Here is a 21854-nt window from a genome sequence, read left to right as displayed (position 1 = left end):
GAAATTATTATCTTGATAATCATCAAATATAATTTTTGAATTATCATCTGCACAATATATCTATAACTAGTACACATATATAGAAACAAACAGATCAATTTTTTTAGCAAAAGTTAATAACAATAACAGTTTGCTATGCCTCTAAGAAAAAAGATTTTTTTTGAGAAATTTACTTTAAAACTAAACACATTTTAAAACTGATTTTTCTCTAGACTTCTCAAATTCAGCACATAATTCTTAATTTTCTGAAAAATGTCACATAATTACAATTTTCTCAACTGTATCAGCAAATGTACAGACAGATTTGGAAATAATGCACACCTTTTTTATAACAGCAAAAGCTTATTAAAAAAAATGGTTACAAAGAAAAAATCAACAAAATGAAAGGGAAAATTATTTTCCACTTCAGAAAAAATAGTCAGTAAAATGGTGCAATTTAACAAAACGTTCATATTAAAAAAAAAAAAAAAAAAAAAAAAAAAAAATTCACAATATACAGGTAACATAAACTAGATTAAGTACAAATATTAATTCTTAGTAATTACATATTAAGTAATATAACATATGATTTTCTGAGTATACTTACACAAACATGGTGAAACTACACAGACTATTAAGGAAAAGTCACAAAAATGATAACTACACAAAAAGTTTCATGTAGAATTTAATGAAACTGACCCACAGTATAGAACACATAGTAAGGTATAAAATAACATGAAAATAAATTACCAGGCAATTATGGTATTATAAAAATTAGCAAATGTATAATATGAACAAATCGGATGTGTCAATTTGATATACGAAAATTACCTTCAATATGGAGTAAAATCTCCCCTAGAAGCAATACAATACAACACATACAGCGATGTGCGATGCTATCAATTATGCAGTCTAGCAGTTCCAAGGAAGTGAGAACATTGCGCTTGTAAAGCAGTTGCAAGTGTGGCAAGGGTCTAAAGAGAAGGACTGAGAGCAGTTACACATCTTCCAAAAGCATCCTAAACATGATCGATAGGATTCAGATCCAGTGATCGATCTGGTCACTCCACGTGCTGAATTGTTTATGTGGCCATCTCAAACTTTCCCTTCTATGACATTATGTGAGCGGCACACAAATGGCTGGTTGCCTCATGTACAGACCTCATTCTTAAAGCCTTTTACGCACAGTTGACGCTGACATCAACCTTTCGATGGCTGCAAGAAGGGAGGATCTAAGTTGAGTCGGTTTTATACCTTCATGCACATAACAACAAATATCCGTCATCGACACTCGTCATAGCAAATGTCCATCCTTGGTTGAACCTTCAGGATGCTGAATCTATGATTAGAATTGTTGCCAAAATCTATGAACCACAGAAAGACTCATATTTTGCCACTTCTTTCTGACTTTGTTCTGCCTCTAGTCTCCCAATAGCTCTCCATTGTAGTTCTTCGGGCAATTGATGCCTAGTGGTCACTGTTATGCCTTGGCTATACCAGATTTCATGTCTCAGTATCACAGAGAAATTTGCAGGCTTACTCTCAAACATGCAATTTTATGCTCCTCGTAGATGACGCATTATGACTGCAGTGCCACTAATTTGCATACTGCAGTTCTATTAAACATCTCGTATTTGGCAACATACTCAAATTTTATAAAGATTGGTTTATTTTTTAGAGTTAGTGAAATTTTTGTGACTTTCCCTTAATTTCTGGAAACCCGTGTTTATAAAGACAATATACAAAGGTGAAAACTAAATATTATCATACATAACTAGTTTGTCAAATAATACTATCTTATTTATTATTGTACTGAAAGAGAAAAACACATCATTTACATTCATTTAACCACTTGCTCAGTATTAAATACAGTACAAAGTCCGTAATTCGGACTCGTCGGGATTTGGGCGATTCTGGATTAAGGGTTTTTCCGGATTATAGATCACCAGTTTAAATCTGGTAAGATGGCATGCAGAAATTATACAATTAAAAATATGAAACCCTAATTTATGAAATAAAGAGCAATTATGATCTAAAAGGCATCAAAATAAAAATAATAATAATAATAATAAAGCTTAATATTTATTTGTTTACTTTATTAAACATTTCTTTCAATGTAAGTTGTTTAAGTTGCTTTGTTTTTTGTGCTAAATGCGCATGCATAAACATTAAACATGCATGCATAATATTAAATGCACATGCGTAAAGCATACAAAGAAAAGTTTGTGGCTTTGAGGTCCATATTATAGATCATTCCAGATAATGGACATCCGGATTACAGACTTTGTACTGTATTAGTTTAGTTAAAGGTTAAGACTGATTTCACATCTTGAATAAGGGTTTAGGATTTAAATTTACTACACAAGTGTTTGTTCTTGTTTGAATTCTAAATTAATCTTTGTTCGGCATGTTATTTTAACCTGAAGTGTTACATATGTTTAACATAATCTAAGGTAACACAATAATGATGATCTTAACAGTTTTTAGCTAGGAATCCAATGTAGAATCTCTGAGTTTAATGAATTTAGCTCCTATAAGATGGACAATGTATGGATATTGGTACCAACTTATGTATGGAAATTGTTTGAAAAAAAATCTTTAAATATTACAATGTTCTTTTAATTATAATAATTATAATTTATTTTTAGCTCAAACATTAACTTGATTATATTCACTATACAAAATTTCTTAAAATGCGATTCAGAGTTCAGACTAATGAATGTCTAGCTTTTTTATATGAGTAATTTTTTTAAATATGCAAATTTGGCACATTGAAATTTTAGTACGTTTTGATTATCCGCACAAAAATGAGATAAACTTGTTGGTGAATTCGGAGAACATTTGTTAACCCATTGATGATTAATATTTTAACAAGTTAATGAGCGAGAGGCAACAGCTACAGTCAAAAGTCTTTAATCCGGACACGTCGGGACTTTGGCGATTCCGGATTATCGATTTTTCCGGATTATAGATCATCAGTTTAAATCTGGTAAGATGGCATGCAGAAATTATAAAATTAAAAATATGAAACCGTAATTTATAAAATAATGAACAATTATGATCTAAAGGGTATCAAAATTTACAAAAAAAAGAAGCTTAATATTTATTTGTTTATTCAACGCGCGCATGCGTAAAGCATACATTACGCATAGCCGAAATTAGAAAATCGCAACCAGAAAACTATTTGATTTGTATTCGCGATATTTATAATGACGAGGAATTTGATTTAAATCATATCAAAGACGGACTACATCGAGATAAAATACTACATTTAGTAAGGAATTATAAGCCGAATAAAATAAAAACATCTGCCCTGAAGATAACGATAGTGCTGACAGATCAACTTCCAGTTCATTGCGCGCCGCGACGTACCCCCTCCCCGCGCAGAGCAGCATGAAATTGATAAACAAATTTCGGAACGGTTAGATAAACAAAGGATATGTCTTTATCCATTTTTTTGTAGCAATTCCACTTTTTGTTTGATGGACATCGAAACATACTTTCGTTTTGTAGATCCTTTGGGAGCTCCAGCATCGGAAATTCTATTTGACATAATCAAAAGTTCAAGCTTACTTTTATAAAATTGCTCTTACAGTCTGCAAAGAATAATAAGCCGGATCTAATTCGAAGATTAAGGAACAATGCAATCATCAACATTAACTGAAATAGATAATTTTACCTTAACTTATACCGTCCGTTATACATTAAACGCACATGCGTAAACGTATTATGCGCATGTGCACACACATATTCGCAGCCGTAAAGGTCTTGCGCGCACGCTTAAATGCTTATGCGTATGCGTCAACGCGGCGCATGCACAGAAAGATTTTAGCTTTGAGGTCCGGATTATAGATCATTCCGGATTATGGGTGTCCGAATTAACGACTTTTGACTGTATTTTCAAAATGGTGATGTGCTAAGATTCCATAAACAGCCGTCAATTAATAAAATTAAAAGAGCAAGAAATATAGGTTATAAAATGCTTGCTTTTTTTGACAAAAATTTTCTTATTTGCATTGTTGTTCTCCCCAGGTTCACAGCTAGCTTTAAAATAACACCAGAGAATTCCACAAGTTTGGCATTGTGCATTCAGCATTGACCAAAACACACATGCGCTACGCACATACTTAGGTTGCCACATAAATACTTTTTGGTGACATCATGGGTTGCTACAGACTGCTTTGCCTCATGAATACGTTTTTGCAACTTTTCAGTAAGTATTTTATAAATTTACATAAAGATATTTGTAAAAAAACTAAAATTGTGGATATTTGTCAATAAACTGCTTCATTAAAAATTACTTTAAACTATATAAAAAGTGTTCATGTATATGTCGATGTAAAGTATATTTTTTATTCTTTACTACTATTAGTACAGTAAACAATAACACATTAAATTTTATATGCAAATTAATAGACATTCTAGTAAATAAAACATATTTTATCTTACATTTGGATGCTCCAATAAGAACATTCAGTCCAGTGACCCAAATATTGGCTTCATCAGGTGAGGAAGCAATCAGATCTAGAGATTCAAAGTTATCATTATATATAATAGAGAAAGCACAGTCTTCAGAGTAGGTCCAAGCAATTTCTTTGCTCCTAAGTACATCTGTCGTTCGCCCCATTCTGACTTCTTTCATGCACCTAATTAATACTAGAATAACAATGCAAACAAATATATTTAAGTAACAGATTAAATATGGCAATTTAATAAACATAAGATTTCTGCATGTCTTTAAAATTAAGAAAATTTGCTAAAGTAATTAATTTCTTATAGAAAATTACTTACACCTTACAACAAAACGAAACTGTGCAACAAGTAGTAAGACACATTGCGAGAATTCTAGAGTATACTCAGTTATCAATTATTAAACAAAAGATTCTAAATCCAAATACATAATGATATAAAAATAAAATATTGACTAGCTATACTTGAAGTCCCAATTTTAAAAGTCATATCTAACTAATTTTCATTCAGATCTGCACCTTCTATATTGGTCATTGACATGCCCGAAGACAAGTGGGTAACAAAGTATCAATAAAAATATTCTTGTGCCACATATAAAAGTACAGTAATTTCGAAGAAATTCTAAAAGAAAAGGAAGAAAACTAAGATTTTCTTCTTTAAAACTACTGGAAGACAAAATATTCATCAATGTTTTGATTTCTTAAAATTTATCCTAGGCATAGAGTTTTACATTCAAGGTCCTATTTTTCAATAGATATGCATTATTATTAATTTGAATTAATTAACTAAAACATGGAATTTTTTCAAGCTAAAAGTTGTATTTTACTATTATTATAGGACGTATTTTCCTATCAATGGGAAAGTTGGCAGAGTTCCTGCCAGAACTTATGTCAATCCTTCAGGAAGTTTAAAGGTATAGACAATTCTTTAGTTAGATAATCACAGATCATTATTTAACTAGTTAGATAATGAACAGGTACAAATTGCAGACATAGCAGAAAAAATTTAAAATTCCATAATGGCAGCTAAAACAACAATAAATGGTCACCTTTTTCGTAAACTTACTGTAACATAAAACTCACTTGAATCCAAATCAAAGTGGTGTAACATGGTGTTTTTTTACTGCGCCATTTCGTCAAACCCCACAGCTTTTCAATGTTTTAATTATGTGAACTAGTATAACCAGTTTTTTTTTTTCAAAGACTCACAGCTTTTCAATGTTTTAATTATGTGAACTATTATAACCAGTTTTTTTTTTTCAAAGACTAAATGGACTTTAGTTTAGTTTACTTTAGTTTTATTTAACTGTAGACTGCAGTTAAATAAAACTAAAGTAAAGATCTTATAAGCATGTTGTGACATTACACTTATCCATTACTGGTGCTAAACTGCACTATTTGAGGACAGTTTTTTTCCCCCCTTAAATTGAAAATGGTCAACAGGAAAATACCTATACACACACACAAGTGTACATAAAAAAACATTGAAAATACTAAACCTAATATTTTTTTCTAATTATGCAAAAATTTTAGTTAAAGAACAGATAGAAAAAATTTGCAAATACTTTTGGCTTTTGAAGACTTTTTAGATGATGGTATCCATCGAAGAGCAGAAAGATCTTCTTCAAGAGAGAAAAAACGCCGATACTGACGAGCACTTGGCCTCACTTTAATCAAACTGCTCCCATTTATCATGTACCTCAGACAATCCAGAGCTAAGTGAAAAAGAAAAACATTTTGATGCAATAATAGTTACATATATAACAGTGTGCACACACCCAAAAAATAATTTGAATGTCCACTGATGGCTGTAAATAAAAAATGAATTAAAACTCTTGGTTCTTTCTTGTTAAAACAGTTTTGGTAAAATTTGGCGGCATTTAAAATTAATTTAAAGAAAACACTATGGCAACCTTCAGAAATTGAAAAGTTACAATGTGCAATGGGAAATAGTGTATTTCCACCCTTTTCTGGTAATTTTATCACATGAAAACTGGGAATGGAAAACTATGTAATTTTTGCTGTTTTTAAAGAGATGGCTTAAATTATAAGCACAGTACATTAAAAAGCCCACATAACGGCACAATAATATTATTACATTATGCATTTCATAGGAATTATCATTTTTAATAGCATTCCTTTTACTTACACCAAATAACTTTCTATTTGAGCATACATTTTATATTGTTACCATAAATCAGAAATTTCTGAAAATTGTGCTAAAAACTAAGGGGAATATGCGAGGGGAGATACATGCGAGTAAATATGACAACATTTATTTCCTTGTGTGGATGCCATTATTCTTGAATTGCTGCAATTATTGAATCAAATATTTTCTCTTGTCCTACATACTGTCGACTTGCGAATTCTTCTAAATATGGATCAAATTCCTGGTGAACTGTTACTCTTTGTCTTTTGTTTCACCATTTGATTGCACCCCAGAATGATTAATTTTTCTGTGTATTTGTGGCTAATGTTGACTTTACAAAGTTGTATCTATGTTCCACTGCAAATTGTTAAAAACTGGATAGTTTCTTATTAATCATTCCAGTGATTTGAATATACTGTACTTCTTTTATACACACAGTTTTTTATCATCTCCATTAGAGTTTTGATACATCTATCCAGTATTTGCACAAGAAAACATTTGTTTATTTCCTCTTAGATATCTCCCCAAACCAACAGATTTAACAAAATTCTGCTTTATTGTCCTTTGGCTTGATAGACAGATTCAATAAGCTTTTCATGTCTATCATTTTAGGTGTACCATACAAGCATTTGAACAAAAACAAGCAACAGATTTCTCTAATTAGCTTTTCCAATTAATTGCCCCATGTTTAGCTATATTTAACTGTCTGTTGCACCATCTGATGGAAGTTAATTCTTCAACCCACTAGCACATGAAGTGCAAGGTAGTAAAAAAAGAAATCTGGCCAGTTATCAGCACAAAGACTTTTCTTACACAGCAGCTTTTCACATAGTATCTATAAATACCTTCTTTCAAATAAATAATTTCATTGAGTCGTCATGTTTTCAAATTTGCTCACTATGCAAAATTTTACGCTCTTGGAAAAAAATCACTTCTTCTTTTCAATTACAAGTATGTTAAATATGATTACTTAAGCATATTTGTTAAATTATATCTATCTATCTATCTACATATATATCGGGTTTTAACGAAAGATCCCCGCTACAGCAAATATCGTCTGCACAAGCAGTTCACATTGGCATATTTAATCATATTTTGCCAAATGATTTTTGGCATTTGAAACAAAGACTTTTGCTTTAGAACACTGTGTTGTGAAATTTGTAAAAAGATGTCATTAACCCCTTCGAGCCGGGTAGCGAAAAAGCGTGCTTATGTAGTACAGAGAGCTGCTAAAACTACGATACGTTTGAAATTATCAAGAGGACTAACCTCTGGCCTTGAAGGCAACGCTTTTAACCCCTTCGAGCCGGGTAGCGAAAACGCGCGCTTATTGCTGAGGCCGGCAGTGTCTTACGCGAGCGTCTCTCCAGGGCCGGGGGATTTTTTGCTACTAAGCCTAAATCCATGAAATTTCCGAAGTATCAACGCATTGTTTAATAATGCTCTATAGAGTATTTAAACGGCTTGTGCTTTATAGATATTTTTATATATATACTTTAATTACCTTATTTCTTGTTTAAATGCATATTTTACACATTTTATTTAATTACTCACCATTTTATGAATTTTAACATTATACATCTGAAAACTAAATATATTACTTAAAATTCTCTTTTCGTATGAAAAATTTTAAAACAGGGATCTACACACAGTCCTACGTTACATTCCTTGCACTCGTAATAACTCATTTGCCGTTTTGGAGGATTTTTCCGGGAATGTGAACAAACGAAGCACCGTCGTCTCATTTTCTTATCAGCCTCTTCTGAACAAAGTTTTGGAAAATGTCTTTCAGTTAATCTTTCAGAATCAATATCAGAATTTCACAATCAATATCTGAAATATTTTGCATCATTTCTGCTATTTCATGCTCTGTTAAACATTTTCGACGCTTCGACATTGAAAGGGTAAAAACAGAAAGAATTCACGTCAAACAAGATCTAATTATTTTCTAAAAACTGAACTGCAAACCGAAATACCCAATGCTTTAGAGCAAATAAAACTTCTCTATTTACAGTAAACAACTACCACGTGCGAATAAAGATACGTCATAAATCACGCCATTCGGAAACATTTATTTCCCCATTTGTTTATATAATCAAAAACACGTGTATGTGAGTCATGCTTCTCTCATTTCGAGTAGAAGGTCTAATTTACATATATCTGAAACAATATGGACATACAGTGCCATCTTGTGGCAGAAATTATAGTTTGAAAAACAATCCAAAGTACTGGCACAAATACGTGACAGTCGGTAGAGAACGGAACGATCCTCTGGCACACCTGCATGGCGGCCGGTAAGTGTGTTCGTTGCTGGCACGTATACGTGACAGTCGGCATGAAGGGGTTAAGTGCAAGGTGTCTGAAATGGAACTATCACGCTAACAGATTAAAACCATCATTTACTTCCAGTTCTGTAGCAAAAAATCAGCTATAGAATGTTACGAAATCATATGTATAGCTTTAAGTACTAATGTTGTATAATATTACAGTGTAAAAGTTTGGTACTGAAAGTTCCGAAACAAGGATTATGACATTCAAAAAGCAGAGCACTCTGGCCGGCCTACTGATGTTAAAGCCCGCCAGCGAGAACTTGTCGAAGAAGATCAGTATGCAACCATTCGAGAGCTTGCTAAGGAGTTAGACGTTAGTGTCATGTTCATTATTGGCAATGCGCACTGCAAAAACTTATGTAAAAGTTCAGTTGCTGTGTGCCACATGAGCTGACTCAAGCTGGTAAGGACAGAGGTGTTCGGACCTGCACTAATCTGCTCGAATATCAATGTAAGGACAAAACTCTGGACCGAATCGTCACTTGTGATGAAAAGTGGATTTACTTCAACAATGCAGGCCGAAAAGGGGGTTGGCCTGTGCCCGACAAGTCCGTCGACAGTGTCGCAAAGCACAATTCGACTAACAAAAAGATCATGCTTTGCATCTGGTGGGACTGCCGTTGTATTATCCACAAAGAGTATCTGGAAAAAGGTAAAACCCTGACAATAAGGTGTATAGCGAGATGCTAGTCCATGCTGATGCTGCTATCAAGCAAAAATGTTGAACTGAGTTCCAGTGCAAAAAGGTAATGCTCCGTCAAGATAATGCAAGACCACATGTGTCTGCATTCACCGGCTGGACTCTATATGGAATTGAATGGGATCTTTTGGCACACCCACCATATAGCTATGGCATTGCTCTATCGAACTTCTTTTTTCCCACCTGCAGCTACATCTTGCTGGTTCTATCTTCCACTCTGTGCAGGACGTCCAAAATGAGGCTGATCTGTTTTTGGACTCACGGCCACCAAGTTTCTGGTTTCAACAAAACCAAAATTGACGCACGAAGAAGGAATCATCCAATTGCTTCAAAATTTGGTGTCCAATGAATGAATAGTGTAATCTCCAGCGCATCAATACTGTGCATCCAGCAGATGTATATAAGGAGCTGTTCTTGAACTGTTGTTAAAATTTTCTGTTGCATTGTGATTTAGAATACCTTTCAGCGACTGAAAAAATGCCTCGTCACATGATTCGAGCTCATTACGTGCAACTGTCAGAGTTTGAAAGAGGTTGTATCATTGGATTGAAAGAGGCAGGTTCGGCAAATTGGAGAATCGCTCGTCATATGAGTCGAAGCGATGCGGCGATTAGAAGATGCTGGCAAGAATGGGTGAGCAATGGCAGATTTCAGCGTCATGATGTTAGCAGTCGACCTAGGGCTATAATTGATTGGGAGAACAGAGTGATTATCAGATCAGCTGTCACAGCACCTGATTCATCGCTATCAACCATCAGATGTGCGACACGTATATGAATGTCCACCATGGCCATTCACACACGGCTGATAGAGCAAAATCTACGCTCAGACTGACTGTTACACCACCTGCCACTCACGCCTGCACACCGTCGAACCAAATTACAGTGGTGCTTGACTCAATCAGGTTGGAATGATGCTGACTGGGAATGTATAGTCCTTAGCAATGAATCCCACTTCCAGCTGTGCCATGACGATCACGCCCAGAGCAGCATGCCGATCCTGCTTTTACTACTGCACACCACACAGGCCCTCAACCAGGAGTTATGGTTTGAGGTGCTATTTCTCTTTCTAACCGGATTCCTTTGGTCTTCATTAGAGGCATGCTTACAGCACAGTGGTACGTTGACGACATTCTGAGACCTGTTTTGCTACCGTTCCTTCTGCAGTCCCCTGGCCTTATTTTTCAGCAAGATATGCCAGATCACATATGGCACGTCTTGCTATAAACTCTCTTTCAGTTTGTCAAACACTTCCTTGCCCAGCCAGATCTCTCTCCCATTGAGCATGTCTGGGATATGAGAGAAAAGCAACTGCATCTGCCAGCAAATGTTGATGACCTAGCCTGACAATTGGAGCAAACTTGGCATGAAATACTGCAGGAGACCATCCAGGAGCTTTATCAGTCTATGCCACGACATGTAGCAGCTTGCATCCAGGCTAGAGGTGGGTCAACACCTTATTGAGCTCATTACTTCGTAACTAAGTAACTCTGAAATAAATCATTCAATCGTTCTGAAATTTTAATAATTTTCTATTCTGTACATAATCTTCCTATCCACCAATTTTTGTCTCCATCGGACAACTCCTTCTTGGTGTGTCGATTTTTTTTGTTATAGAGTGCTTGTTATAAGCTAGAAATAAATGAATAAGCTCCTTACTAAGACCATGTTATGATTAAACAATTAATGTAAGACAGTAGTAGAGTAAGAACCTTACAAAATAAGCAGAGGTTAAATGCTAGCCTGTGGCTAAACTTAGACACAAATTAATAAACCAAACAATGAAAATTAATTGCTCTGAGAGTGGACTTCTTTAGGGGTATGGTGGATATCAGCAACAATATTTATCATCCACGAGCATACTATTAGCATTATTTTTGAACAGAAAACAGAAAAGATTCCCTGACTAATAATGAACTAGTCATTAAATAATTCAATATTTTTATGTATTTAACATAAAGTACAATGAAATCGACTCAGTAGCTGGAAGAAATGTACATATGTAAAATATACCTATTAGAAAAATTAGAATTTCCAATTTCCAGAAAAGCTATCGAGCTCAAATTTTCTACATACGCTGCTGGTTGATGAAAATGTGATGGTGAGAATAAATTGTTTCGAAATTTGATTCAGATTTATTGTTATCTGATGTTTAAATAAATTTTTACATGCCTTCATTTAACAAACAATTTTAAAGATATCAGAATTTTACAGTCAATAATAATAATATATATATACGCTAAAAACAAGGTTTTTATTGCGATTTTGATTGTCACATTGGCGTGTTTCTCTTTTATTCTAGTTTGCACTATTGAATAGAGCAGGAGAAAATCTTTTCAATGAAACTTGTGTGAAAATTCCAACTTAATTTCTGTAGTTTGGAATGAATTTTTGAAAATGATAATAGTCTAAAAAGACTATTTGACATTTAAGATTTCATAATTTCAATACAAAAAAAAATGTATTAAATATAAAGTTTTGAAATTTTCAAACTTTTTGCCCTCTTTTAAAACAAGAATGATAAAAATAAATATAACTGAGTGATTTTTAGAGCTTGTTTTAAAAAATGTGTTAAATCTGAAGTAGACCACAGAAGGAAAAAAAAAAAAAAACTGCTTTTGAGTTTGCCATCTTAGTGCACTTAATGACCAAGTTTTCTATCTTGGTGCACTTTATGAGGAACTGATGATTTTCATGTTTTCAATTTAGTTTCATGTAAAATGCTTGTTGTAATATTATCACATCCACTTTCTGAAACTGAATATTTTGAATATTCAAATTCTTTATTCTCTGAATGACACTTTCCTTTACTTCATAATTTTCTTACAATTATTTGCTTATGTTTTAATAATGACTAAAAATTTCCTCATTGATAATATGAAAATGAGACTAAAAAACAAAATAAATTACAATTTCCAAGGAAAAAAGTTTCTTTTTTTTTCTTTAAATACAATAAGCTTTCATTTAAAATGAATTTGACAATTAATGCACTAAGAGCAGAAAAATAGTTTATCATACAGTTTAATTGGAATACTAGATTGAATAATTCTACTTACAGTATTCATTTATAATTTTATATTGCAAATAATAAAACTGTGGGGTGCTTAAATAACAAAATGTATAAAATTTTCTACTAATTTAACTGCTATCCATTGTCAAAAGAATAAATCATTATCTCTTTAAATGAGTGCCCATATTGTTAAATGGGAATAATAGATTAAATAGTTCTACTATTCCCATTAAACAATATGATCTATTATTTTTCTCCGTTAGTGCATTAATTATAATATCGATTTAAAAAAAAAAAAAAAGATTATTGTATAAAAATCTTTTTTCAATAGTATTTTTAGCCCAAAAGGCCTACTTATCTTATAAAGTATATGCAGCTTAAGTGTTTGTCGCCGATAGTTTATTGGATCCTTGCCTAACTGTAAATTGTTTTATTCCCCGTGCAGTGCAGCGCGTGACGAATATTATGAGAAAGCTAAGCCTTTTCCGGCTTAAAAATAAAAAATACAAGAGCACGTGCATTTAACATTTAATAAATAAATTTAAGATCCATATATAATAGAATTTGGAAATATGCAACCGGCAATGATGAAAAAAACAAATAAAATGAAATAAATAAACATCTTTATTATATGCGGCTTAAGTGTCTGTTTGTCGCAGATAGTTTATTGGTTGCTTGCCTAACTGTAGAGTACAAAGTTGGTAATCCGGACTCGTTGGGACTTCGGCGAATCTGGATTAGGGGCTTTTCCGGATTATAGATCATCAACTTAAATCCGGTAAGATGGCATGCAGAAATTATACAATTAAAAATATGAAACCATAATTTATGAAATAAAGAGCAATTATGATCTAACGGGTATCAAAATTTGAAAAAAAAAAAAAAAAAAAAAAAAAAAAGAGCTTAATATTTATTTGTTTACTTTATTAAACATTTCTTTCAATGTAAGTTGTTTACGTTGCTTCGTTTTTTTGTGCTAATACTTTCTCTTTAATTCCATAAACAGACATAATTTCTTGTTCAGTTTCAAAGTTCCACTGTTCAAGTCCTGTAATTGCTGTGTCGAGAATACTGACTAACTTGTCAATCGCACTTTTTTCCTTTTCAATAACCTCTCTGTCACTTTCTTCACTATCGGAAGCGGTATTTTCTGGATCTAGAACCATACTCCAGATTTCGCCGTCCGTTAATTAATTGATGATTGGGGCATTGCCGTCGCAATGAAAAATTTCTGTTATATCATCTTCATTTATTACCGCTTCTCCAGATTTCTTTACAAAATCCAATAACTGGAAAATTTCACCTTTAGTTTGCGATGTCTGAAAACGTTCAAATTTGCGGCTATCATCTTCATCGTCCTCACTATGAAATATGGTAGCTGGCCATAAACTATGCCAAGCATTTTTTTAACATATCTAGAGACACATCCTCCTACGATCTTGCTATGCTCCACACAGCAGATTTTATGCTAAAAAATTTGAAAAAGTCTTGAACCAGCAAGTCGATATCTTGATACGGAATAGGAGTGACAAGAGACCGACCATAAAGTGCTGGAAATACGGTGGCGAAAGCCATGTACAAAGGAATTGCAGAACATCCCAAGGCACGAAAAATAAGACCACTCCCAGTAAAGACACAGGAACCAAATTAGTGGTTCTCTCATGGGGTGGAGGTTATCAGATAATAAGAACCCCCGAATTTAAAGCGCTTCAGATTTCTGCAATGAGCGGCGGAAGTAATGGACTCTTCAGCATGAGACATATCAATGAAATTCCTTGCAGTATGACCATCAATTCAGGAGTCAATGCTGCCATCATCTGAAAAGATCTGTGTCAACAATCAGGCAAGCTCATCTGAACGCAGCCCTGCGTTATCCTTCAGAGTGCCCGGGAATAAAATCGACATCGATAGAAAATTAAAAGTTAACATCACATTTGGAACTGCCGCCTTACCATCACACGGCATATGTAGCGAATATTACAGACACTTGCATATTTGGATTAGACTTTGTACAGAAATAAAATTTTTCCTTGAACTTTAAAAATAACGAACTGCAGTCTGCATTTGAGAACATAATTCTATTCGGAATTATTGATGAAGGAGTTAAATCTGCCCACCAAATTATAGCTAAAGATGATATCATTGTACATGAGAGAACACAATTTTTACTTCCTGAATCCAATGCCGAAAACAGAACTTTCCAGTACAGTGTAATGGAATATCCCAAGAGCTCTTAACACCCCGCGAGGGGGACTAGTAGCCTCGGCACTCGTCGACTTATCGAGGACAGTTATCCTGGTAAGAGTTGTCAACGTCAGTGGTAAAGCAAGAATCATTAAGAAAGGCGAACTGGTTGCAGGCGATGTACTCCAGTGACCTGTATTAAACGACCCAATTGTCCGCCAAACGCTATCTTCGGAAAGCCTAATATCACAACTAAGTGATATAGGAGGGCATACTTGCCAACCTACGACCCTAAAAAATCAAGAGAATTTTCTCAATGAAAAAAAGAATTTTTTTTTTTTTTTAAAATAATAAAAATACACAGAAAGAAAAAATATTTTTAAACAATAAATTAACTGTACTAATTAATATCTGAAAGTTCAGTTATTATCTCTTCAATGCAAATAATGCAAAAATACTTATACATGTAAAAAAATACTCTAATCGGTTTTCTTAATCATTAAGTAATAATTTAACTAGATCACTAATCAATGATAGCAAAACATGAATTTGCACTGTAAAACTGAGTTAAGAACATCGAATGATGGCAAAAAGAAGCGTACAAAAAAAGCAAAAAGCTTTGTTAAGGTCCGAAGGCAAAAACATAAATATTCGTTGTTCACAAGATAAATTTACACTAATCAGAAAATGTGTCCCTTGTCAAGCGATTATTTTATTTTGGGAGAACTTTGTTTTGAGAGAGCTTTATACTTATATTTTGTAGTATTATTTTGAGAATTGCCAATTAAATTGCTTGCAGGTGCAGAAATTACTTACTCGCAGGTGCAGAAATTCCTCACATCGATTTTTAACAGTGGAAGTAATAACTACATCGGCATTTACATAAGGTATTGTACTCTAGAAGCATCAACTTCTTCCTTAAAAAATGTAAAAAGTGGTTTCCACTGGTCGAGGATTCTAAATAAATATTTCTCTAAAGATAACCAGATTCACATTTCAATTTTTTTTTTCTTATTTCAGTATTATGCAGCTGTTGGAATTGTTTCAATTTTCCCTTTCTTTTAACAATCTTTCCAAGATAATAATAAATATTAACAATATGTTCAGCCACACTTATTGGCAAAGAAGCTGACCATTCTTCACTGCTAAATGTAAAAGGTGACAGGTGCATTTTATACTTTGCAAATATGAATTTTCCTTTTTTAAGATGCCTGCAATATCAGTCTTCAAGCTTACAGTTCCTGGTGCGGCAATAAGTGCTAAGCTGAAGAAACGCATTTTCTTCTAAAGTTTTCATAAGTATCTATGCTATATATTAAAGTCTGTCGAATAAAATGGGGGCAGAAAGTAAACTACACCCAATTTCTGAAGACTTTGGATTATAAAAGAAGAAAAAAAAAAGAAACAACAATTGGATACAGTTTTGTATTGGTATTATTGCTTCCATCCATAAAGAGGCAGAATGGAACTGTTTTAATGCAATCAATAACAGAAGATTTATTTTTCATACCAATTTTTTAAACCCATTTCTACAATTGCAGGTGTTTTTGTCCTTGAGTTTGTTCTCAGCGATTTTACTGTCGGGAAACATTTTTTTAAAAAAGCTGCAGCATGATCCGAGGCATTCAATGGCAAGTGCTCCAGTAAAATGCAAAAAACAAGCATTCTGCACCAATAACTTTTTGGTCCTTTTTTCTACAGAAAAATTAAATTTTTTCCCCCAATACAATTTATGCTTTCCTTGTATACGCATATGTTTAAGAACATCGGCCCCTCCACCGTACGAAAACGAAAAATCGCAATGGCAAACGATACACATTGCAATATTACATATCCTTGACGAAATAATAAAAGGAAATCATATACGGAAGTCACATGCGTACGATTTTTGAAAAGTACATGAGTATTTTACATTTTAAGCAGACATAAGTAAGACTAAATATGACAGTTTCTTAAAGTGTTTCTGGAAAGCATGTGAAATGTACTCTGCTCTCTCGCGAGACGAATGAAATAAACAACCTCGATCTTGCTTTGTGCTCATTGGCTAATATATGCCAGATAACTTGCAATGGCGTTTCATTCTCATTGGAGAACTGAACACGATGTTTTCGGACTGTCACAACAAACCAGAAACGTGCTATATCTCAGTGATGAAACAACTTCGGTTTTTTATATGCATCTAGAGAAAATCAAGCGCTTTCAGACGCCAAAGAGCACTTTTTTTGGGTGCAAATAAAGAAGTATTATACCATGCTACATAAACATCGTGATGCCGAAAAGCACTTTTTTTTTGGTGCAAATAACGAAGTATTATTCCAAGTTACATAAACGTCGTGAAAAATTTTGATAAGAGAAAGTCGGGAGAACTATGTTGAAAATCGGGCTGGCGAGAGTATGATCGGAACTCTGCGATGGCAACTCTGCGAATATGCCATTCAAGAATTTCAAGACGTTTTTTCCCTGCTAGTCTTCTGACGCACTTCGAACCACTTTGACACAGCACAGGAATTGATACCGGGGATCATCCGCCAATCAAGCAACATCCAAGACGTCTACCGATTGCTAAAAAGGAAGACGTAGGTGAACTCCTAAAAGACATGCAAAAAAGCGACGTCATCGACCCTTTAGCACATCCTTCGGCCTCTCGATCGTTCTGGTCAGAAAGAAAGCTTGTTCAACAAGATTTTGCGTTGACTATTGCCGGCTGAATGAGGTTAGACAGCTACCCTCTTCCTAGAACTGACGACATTCTGGACGCTCTTTCCGGAAGCAAGTTGTTTAGAGTGGATATTGGCAGGTAGACACACATCCTGATGACCGATAAAAGACACATTTTACTACCAGACATTGCCAGTTCAAGGTGATGTTGTCTGGATTATGTAGTGCACCGCAAACATTCGCACACCTCAAAGCCTGTCTCTTATACCTCGATGACATTGTCATCGTCCGGAAAACTTTAGAAGAGGATATAGAAAGCCTTAGTGCTTAAGGAACTGAAGGAAGCCAATCTAAAGTCCTGCCAAATGCAAACTATTCAGACAGAAATGGCTTACTTTAGACATGCTATCTTAGCCGAAGGTGTGTGTACAGATCCAGAAAAAGTGTCAGCAGTTAAAGACTGGAGACGCCCCGCAAATGTCTATCAGCTGTGAAGTTTCCTTAGCCTTACAGGAGATTTGTGAAGGACTTTTCTTCCACTGCAAGATCCCTTCATTAGCTGATAAAGAACAAGCAGAAGTTCTTGTGTACAAAAGAGTGTGAGGATGCATGTAACAAACTGAAGGAAGATTTAACATCTGCTCCAATCCTAACGTATTCTCAGCTCGACAAACCATTCATTCTCGATACGGATGCGAGCAATGAGAGTGTCACTGCCGTTTTGTTCCAAAGAAATAAACGGTCAAGAACGTGTCATGGCAAGTGTTTATCTAAACCGGAGAGGAATTACTGTCTCACCAAGAAAGAGTTCCTCGTCATAGTTAAAGCCGCAGAGTATTTCCATCATTCTATCTATGGCAGAACATTCCTGCTCCGCACAGATCATGCATCGTTGACCTGGTTCTTAAATTTCAAGAATGCCGAAGGTTAAATAGCCAGGTGATACATATACTGCAAGAATATGACATAACTATCCGTTATCGGAAGGGATCGTTAGATGGAAATGCCGACGCCCTGTCTTGAAGACCTTGTCCCGAAAACCTTCGATATCATTTCACGGTCTAAGCGAAATATGAGCTGCTTGGTCCGGTCGTACGACAAGTTACGAATCCAACATCGTCTGACCCAGATCCATGCAGTGACGAAGAAGTCAGGAAAGACCAGTTGGAAGAAAGCGACATTTAAACCCAATAATTGAATTAATGGAGATTTCAAACAGGAAACCTACCTGGCAAGACATTTCGATCTACAGTCCTATGGAAAAATAATACTAGACTCTATGGGAACCACTCTATATGCCAAACGGCGTCTTTTACCGGAAATTTCAATAAGATGATGGAAAGGCATTCTGATGGCTGCACATACTTCCAAGATCCCGGATGTTCTTAAAGAATTGCATTACAGCTCTACATGAGACCACTTCGGAATAATGAAGACTTTGCATAGAGTTCGAGAGTGCTTCTACTAGAGTAATGCAAGGGCTGATGTGCAAGAGCGATGCCCAATCACTCGACACTTGCCGGGTCGGAAAGGACCGAAGAAACGCAGCTGAGGCAAGCTACAACGTTACAATGTAGAAGCGTCTTTTGAACGTATCGCCTTTGACATCCTGGGATCTCTGCCACGAATTGCTGATGGTAACAAATAAATCCTCATTATCATCGATTACTTCACCAAGTGGCCAGAAGCGTATTTTATTCCTGATCAGGAGGCTGTCACGGTAGCAGTGGTAATGATACAGCATTAAATTTTCAAGCTCGGAGCGTCTCTTCAGTTGCATTCCGATCAAGGAAGAAATTCTACCTTGGCTGTAATTAAAGAATTCTACAAGCTACTCGCCATCAATAAAACCCAAACGACACCTTTACATCCGCAGTCAGATAGCATGGTAGAAAGTATTAATCGAACTATCCTTAATAACTTCTCACTGGTGGTTTCCAGAAACCAACAGGACTGGGACAATTATCTCTGTTTTTACTGACCAATAGCAGTGCTATCCACGAAACTACCGGCTATTCTCCATGCCAGATGCTCTTTGGTCGTGATCTCTTGTTTGGTCGCCTTTCAGATGCGCTTTCATCGCCTGAAAAGCACATTCAAGATATCCAGGTACGGTTTTAAGTTATGCACATTTTTGCATGAAAGCAAGTCAACTTGGCGCCAAGAAGATGAAGACCCGATACAACACGAGAGCTACAGGACGTCAACGAAGGTGAGAAGGTGTAGTTACGGAATCCGATTTGACGGAAAGGACTATCTTCTAAACTAGTCACCTTGAGTCGGTCCTTAAACGGTCGTAAACGGAGTGAACAACGTCAGTGCGGATCCATAAGTCATGATATTCTCGCCTTAGTTGGGATCCGTAAGTTATAAGTCGTGCAGTACGATAGGTACTATGCCCACAATACCCTTACTATGGCAAAAGTAAGTAGTCCCCATAGTGTATATAATGTAACTAGCTTACTAAGACCACAGTGTTTACTCAGTCCCACAGTAGTCCCACAGTGTTTACTCGCGTAATAGTGGCACTTTTTTGCCAATATTTTATTGCAGTGCGACTATTATGGTCTAGGTGCGGGAAAATCTACTACACAATATTGTACACTTTTGACGATCCCCCCCTTTTTTTTGTTTCAAAACAGGGTTGAGCCTATTACTCGAATAAACACGGTAGTTGAGGATTAATTTGTAAATTTACGCATTTATTTTTATAATTATTGTATTAATTTGTCGGTGTCCGCCGATAACATCGCGGACGAAAACGTCGCCGAGAAAACAACACAATGCGAAAACGTCGTGCTACAAAACATCGCAGTTCTAAAACATCGCGGTACAAAATATCGTCGTCGTAAATAAAACAGTTCAAAAACTTCGCAGTTTAAAAACATCGTCGTCGAAAATACCGTGGTAAAAAATAAAGTATCTACAAATCATCGCATGACGATAACATCGCAGATATGCTTTTTTCAGGTTTTAATAATTGTAAATGGATATTCCCATAATGATTTGTGAGCGCAAGATGTAAAGAAGGATAATTTTTACTTTCACATTTTTTTTATTAACTAATAAATTTTTGCTGAAAAAGTAAGAAGGAAACTTAAGCATAGAAAACTAAATGCAACTTATAGATTATACTTTTCATGAAAAATTACCAGTGAAAACTTTACAAAAAATTATTTATTAATGGCCTTTGTTAGTTAACTATGTCGGTTTACAATTCTATTCAATGCTATAAGTTGCATTAATTTTCTATGCTTAAGTTTCTTTTTTATTTTCTCAGCAAAAATTTATTGATTAATAAAAAATATGAAAGTAAAAATTATCCTTCTTTCCATCTTGTGCTCACAAATCATTACGGGAATATCCATGTATAGTTATTAAAGCCTGAAAAAAGCATGTTTGCGATGTTATCGTCATGCGATAATTTGTAGATACTTTATTTTTTACCACGATATTTTTGACGACGATGTTTTTAAACTGCGAAGTTTTTGAAGCACTTTATTTTCGACGACGATGTTTTAGATCTGCGATGTTTTCTCCCACGATGTTTTTGCCTTGCGTTGTTTTCTCCGCGACGTTTTCGTATGCGATGTTTTTGCCGCGATGTTTTCGGCTGTAACCAATTTGTCTTACTTGTAAGTATGGCTTCCTGTCCAGGCATCATAATGCGCGGGACGCGCAGTCCTTGGGAACGGGGCAATGTTATGAATTTTGTACATACAATTAGATAGATGATTTTAGTGCATACTGTGTGAAATTGTATTTTTCCTTTATAACGTAACATGAAAGTCTAGAGAGGCGATGCTCCAGCAGGAAAGTAAGAATACCGGGATAAGTCTATTTACCAATAAGTGAATAGCTGTCTTGCTAATTTGGCGAGATATTGCAAAGCTGGCAACGGTCTTGGAGACTAATTTTTATCGCCAAATAACCGCTAAACTTGGCGATTATTTGGCGACATTTTGCACTGGTGCCTGTATCACCGCAAGTGTAATTACTGCGGCTCAGCCGGTATAGTGGTTAATGACCCTAACTGCCCTAGCGATGAGCTCGGGTTCGAATCCCGGAGAAGGCATGTTTTATCAACCTATCATTTTATTAGGTTGATAAAATATTTTATCAACCTATCATCAGACCTTTGTGATTCAGTCTATTACGAACAAGTAAGCACGCAATAATATTAAACTTGAAAAGAGCCCTATTAGACGATTGTTAAAATCTGAACCCTTTCGAACTTTTTTTTTTTTTTTAAATAAAATATTTATTATCAACTTGAACATCAAATGCCTACATTTAAATTATGTGAGATTTCAAAGGAAAAACGAGCATTACAGACATAAACGCCGAAGTGAGGCATCATACTTGATTACGAAATT

The 21854-nt window shown here is 34.9% G+C and overlaps 1 protein-coding gene across 2 annotated transcripts in view; it reads right to left on the bottom strand.

Annotated features, from left to right (window-relative positions):
- The window catches only part of LOC118187231 (inactive phospholipase C-like protein 1), a 106141-nt gene that overhangs the window by 71563 nt on the left and 12724 nt on the right, over positions 1-21854 (bottom strand). For both annotated transcript variants that reach the window (XM_035357399.2, XM_035357400.2), the window contains exons 2-3: positions 6014-6163; positions 4429-4635 (exon numbers count right to left, since the gene is read on the bottom strand). In XM_035357399.2, the coding sequence (XP_035213290.2) occupies positions 4429-4635; positions 6014-6163 (357 nt within the window). The remainder of the gene's footprint in view (positions 1-4428; positions 4636-6013; positions 6164-21854) is intronic.

Source organism: Stegodyphus dumicola, chromosome 6, assembly GCF_044657685.1.
Source record: "Stegodyphus dumicola isolate Sdum_Otavi_A_Nest chromosome 6, ASM4465768v1".
In the NCBI taxonomy this organism is placed as follows: Eukaryota; Metazoa; Arthropoda; class Arachnida; order Araneae; family Eresidae; genus Stegodyphus; species Stegodyphus dumicola.
The sequence above is the reverse complement of the archived record's forward strand: the minus strand, read 5'-3'. Positions and strand labels throughout refer to the sequence as shown.